This window comes from Poromitra crassiceps (assembly GCF_964638095.1).
Source record: "Poromitra crassiceps genome assembly, chromosome: 11".
Taxonomy (NCBI): domain Eukaryota; kingdom Metazoa; phylum Chordata; class Actinopteri; order Beryciformes; family Melamphaidae; genus Poromitra; species Poromitra crassiceps.
Genome location: NC_139643.1, coordinates 49,834,584 through 49,839,583, shown reverse-complemented (window position 1 = coordinate 49,839,583; position 5,000 = coordinate 49,834,584). Strand labels below are relative to the sequence as shown.

Genomic DNA, 5,000 nt, shown 5'->3' with positions numbered 1-5,000 from the left:
GTGTGTGTGTGTGTGTGTGCATGTGTGTGTGTGTGTGTGTGTGTGTGGCTAGCAGCAGGGGGTCATTTCATTGGGCCATTGACTCTTGAGCACACGGTGACAAGAGCGAGGGATTGGAAGGGAAATAAAAGATTGAGCGAAGGGACGGCTGAGTGGGCCGACAGAAAAGGTCCTGAGCGGGGCGGCGTAAGTCTGCTGCGTCTCCGGTACAGATCAATGCTTTCATGTCTTAGAGAGAGACAAAGGCACCGTCCATTTTACATTATGAAACTTTTCATTCCAAAAGTCTATCCGTTTTGCTCCCATTCGAAATGCAATCCACATTGCAAAACACACACCGATGATTCTATCAACTTTTTGTTGCAAGCAGAGCTGTTCCATCAGAACTTTAACCAAAGACCATAATGTCCTCCTTTACTTTCATCTCATCAGAGTTAAGTGCTGATATTTTCAAATGGTGCCTATCTCATTTTGGAATGAAATGTTCATATGCCCCGTGGGGGGAGCACGGCTTGTGTTCCAATCAGCAGCGATCTGATCACCCCCTCGGCTCTGCATCCTGCAGGTTTTGGGCAGATCTTCAAGGAGCAGCTTTTGGCAATGGAGGGAATGCAAATGTGTCCGTGTTTTCAGAAGCATATCAAAGTTCAGCCAGAAATGATGGACTCTAGAGATAGCTCATGAAGGCTCCGCCAGAAACCACGCCCAAAACAGGGAAAACCCCCCCCCCCCCCCTCCCCCCCCCCCCAATCCTGCTGTTCTCCTAATGTCACGTGTTGCACACAAAGATCTTATATTATGGAAGATGAACACTCCAACTTACTTCCTTGACAACTAGATTCACATTTCTCTTCTCGCCAATTCTCAATGGCTTCCTTGTTTTGCTCAGGAGTACAAAAAAACTTTAATTGTAGATGTTTTTTTACATTTGTTGTCTGCGCAGCCCACCACCACACAACAGCGTTTAGCTATAGAGACACTGCGTAACGCGTCATCATTCAGAAACCACGCCCAAGACGGGGGAAAACAGAAACCCCCGCTCCAATCCTGGCGTTCTCCTATGTCACGTGCATGGTTGCGTGTTGCACAAAAAGATTGTATATACAGAAGATGAACACTCCAACTTACTTCTTGACAGCTAGATCCACATGTTTCTTCTCGCCAAAACTTTGTTGTCTGCGCAGCCCACCACACAACAGCTTTTAGCTATGTTTAATTCAAGGAAAATGACGCTGGTGTGTGGAAGTGAACGGAGAGCTTTCCCCCGTGATGGGCATGGCCTATTTCATGCAGTGTCTCTATGGTTAGGTCCGATTCAGGAAAATAAATCAGATTTTAATCAGACATCTGCCAATGTGACTGACTGTCATCTCAGCGGACATATCGGATATTGCCTCTCATTGCGAGTCGCACGTGATTGAAAATGTCCTCGCGCATTTCCAGAGGCTCTTTTTTTTTTACTTTGGCTTTATCATTCTGTGATTATAGGTGTCAGTTTCTTAAATGTCAGACGGTCATTTTAGAATTAAACTCGGATGCAGCCCGTTTGATAGGCTGTTTATTTTTGCTTTCTGCTTCACAAGGGACCCGCTTGGGCAAAATATTCTCGCAAAAAAAGCGCGCACAAAGTCAGATGCAGGACAAATCAACGATGAGAAATGCGGTAAAATAATGTCCACACACTGAGGATATGAAGATTTAATATTCGTTGAATATTTCTGGACTTCTGGAGTCAGCGATGCTCGAGAGTGATTTTAGGAAGTGTATTTGTTGTTCTCTCCTGTGGTTCCCCTATAATATCTATAATATCTATAATATTTCTATAATATTTCTATAATATTCCTAGGGACTTGTGCTGCACCGTCTGGTCTGTGCTCCTCAATAATGAGCTTCTTCCTCATGTTGAAGGTGAGCTATCGCTGTACTCCATGACCTGTGCTTCAGCTAGTGCGCACACACATGCATCAAACATGTAAGGAAAGGAAGTGAAAGTAGCTTCGTGTTGTTCTATATAAATAACAGTCCACTGGCCCACTTCCTGTTGGCTTCACTTCACCTGAGCACTCTTCACCATGTCAACTAGGATGCTGATTCCCGCTCCCTCGCCTATTACTCATGTTATCTGCGTAACTATTACTCATGTTATCTGCGTAACTATTACTCATGTTATCTGCGTAACTATTACTCATGTTATCTGCGTAACTCCACTTTATTATAGAGGAGAGAGGAGAGAGCAGGCAGTTCATCAAATGCACTGCTTTAAAGCTTCCCACTGAAAACACTGCACTGGGAGAGAGAGTGGACTCGAACATTAACACACGTTTGAGCTATTTTAGAATAGGGCTGTGCGATATATGGACCAGAAATCACATCTCGTTATTTGTAGGCTGAATGGCGAGACACGATAATATCTTGGTATTTTTTCTATGATGTGGGCGAAACGTTCAGTTGTAGGCTAAGTCAAAGCCACAGTGTGAGATGGCACAAACAACTCATTAAAACAAACTGTGATCAGATCAAACAAGACTGTGAACAAAATAAAATGCAAATCATAAATTGTAAAGTGTTAAGTAAAAGGCCTTTAAAGTGATGTATAATGGGTTCCATGTGTAAATGTTCATTAAAAATGTCCAGTAATAAGTCACTTAAGTGATATATAATGGGGATGGGAGATAATGTCCATATTGATATATTACCCAGCCCTATTAGAGATGTGTTGTAGAGATGCCAGACGCTGCACGGCGCTCAGTAAGAGAGGGCTTCACTTTTTGCCAGAGCTAACGTCTTCTGAAATGCTAGTGAAATCTTTTTATTTATTTATTTTTCGGCAACATTTCAAGTCTGCACAGAATATCAAGCATGTTTTCTGAGTTCTCCCTCTCAGTCAGTACCGTCAGTCTCCACCGCATCTCCTCGATTGGATTTGATAACGTTACAAAGGGATCCATCTTGGGGAGCGTGGTGTTGACAGGTCTTTTGAAGCCAACGAGGAGAAAGGATTGACACTGGCACCTCCCCCCTCCCCTCCTTTTCCCCTCCCCCTCCCCCCCTCCCCTCCCCTCCCCCCCTCCCCTCCTTGTCTCTCCCAGCAGCTTCTGCTCGAGCTCCTCCAATGTCACTCCTGCTAGCGTGGTGCTGCTCTCGACCTCCTTCTCCACTCTTCCTCCTCCTCCTCTCCTCTCTCCTCTTCCTCCCTTCAAACAGCTGATGCCCAGGTACACTGGCATGTCTGAACTCCCCGTCCTCTCCTCTCTGCTCCCCCTCCCACACACCTTCTTTATTCCCTTTCTTCTCTCCTCTCCTCTCCTCTTCTCTCCTCTTCTCCTCTCTTCTCCTCTCCTCTCATCTTCTCCTCTCTTCTTCTCTCCTCTTCTCTCCTCTTCTCCTCTCCTCTTCTCTCCTCTTCTCTCCTCTTCTCCTCTCCTCTCATCTCCTCTCATCTCCTCTCTTCTTCTCTCCTCTTCTCTCCTCTTCTCCTCTCCTCTCATCTCCTCTCCTCCTCTCATCTCCTCTCATCTTCTCTCCTTTTCTCTCCTCTTCTCCTCTCTTCTCCTCTCCTCTTATCTCCTCTTCCCTCCTCTTCTTTTTTTTCTTTTTCTTTTAATAATTCCCCCCCCCCTGATTTTTTATCCCATTTTTATCCCCCATTAGTGCTAATCCAATTTATTTATCCTGGTTGCTGCTCCACCCTCTGCCGATCTGGGGAGAGCCGAAACTGGCTCCGAGACATGGGCAGTTAGCCAGCCGCTTCTTTTCATCTGACAGGGGAAGCTTCACCGGTAGGACATAGCACGTGGGAGGTTCACGCTATTCCAACCAGTTCCCCTCCCTCCGAACAGGCGCCCCTAACGACCAGAGGAGGCACCACTTCAGTGACCAGGATACTGCATGTTTTGGTGAAGGGGGTTACTATATGAAGGAAACCCCCGGGAGGCACGGGGAGAACATGCAAACTCCACACAGAAAGGCCCTTTTGACGACCCCACCCGGGCGGTGGGCACTCGAGGACATGCGGACGGGCATGCATTCCTTCAGTGTTCACAGCGTCCCAGGTGGGAATCGAACCCAGGACCCCCCCTCTTTTCCTCTTCCCTCCTCTTCTTCTCTCCTCTTCTTCTCTCCTCTCATCTCCTCTCCTCTTCTCTCCTCTCATCTTCTCCCCTCTTCTGTTGTCTTCTCTTCTCCCGTTATTTTCCTCTCAGCTGTGCTGCTCTCTCTTCCTCTCAGCTGTGCTGCTCTCTCTCTTCCTCTCAGCTGTGCTGCTCTCTTCCTCTCAGCTGTGCTGCTCTCTCTTCCTCTCAGCTGTGCTGCTCTCTCTTCCTCTCAGCTGTGCTGCTCTCTCTTCCTCTCAGCTGTGTTGTCCTCTCTTCCTCTCAGCTGTGCTGCTCTCTCTTCCTCTCAGCTGTGCTGCTCTCTCTTCCTCTCAGCTGTGCTGTCCTCTCTTCCTCTACCCACTCCGGCTCCTTCTCTTCTCTGGCCCATCTTCAGACCAAGGGAAAGATAATAAGCCAAAAAAAGCAATCCCCCTTTTTTCCGTCTCTTTTTGTCTTTTTGCTGTTTGGCCCAATTCCATTGATATCCTCAGAAGCGCGTGCCCTGAAGTCTTCCCACGATATGAAATGAACTTTTGGAAAAAAAACTTGATGGAGACTGTATGACTGTAAAATTCATAACCAGTAAGAGGACACGTTCCAAAAGAAGAACTACTTTGCATCTCCAATTTCTTTCTTTCTCCCATCTGTGACATTTCAAAAGAAGTGACGCAAAAGGAATCAAGCCTCCATGCAACCCTGCAACTCCCTCTCTCCCTTGCTTTGTAGCTCGCTCGCCCCCTCACTTGTTCTTCTCCCCCTGGAATCCCCTGTCTCCTCTCTCCTGTCTCCTCTCTCCTGTCTCCTCTCTCCTGTCTACTCTCTCCTGTCTCCTCCTCTCTCCTGTCTCCTCTCTCCTGTCTCCTCTCTCCTCTCTCCTCTCTCCTCTCTCCTGTCTCCTCTCTCATG

The 5,000-nt window shown here is 47.1% G+C and overlaps 1 protein-coding gene across 1 annotated transcript in view; it reads left to right on the top strand.

Annotated features, from left to right (window-relative positions):
* The window catches only part of epha10 (EPH receptor A10), a gene marked incomplete at both ends in the record, with an annotated part of 62,539 nt that overhangs the window by 20,834 nt on the left and 36,705 nt on the right, over positions 1-5,000 (top strand). Inside the window, 1 exon segment of the mRNA XM_083646074.1 lies at positions 3,090-3,215. Within this exon segment, the coding sequence (XP_083502200.1) occupies positions 3,090-3,215 (126 nt within the window).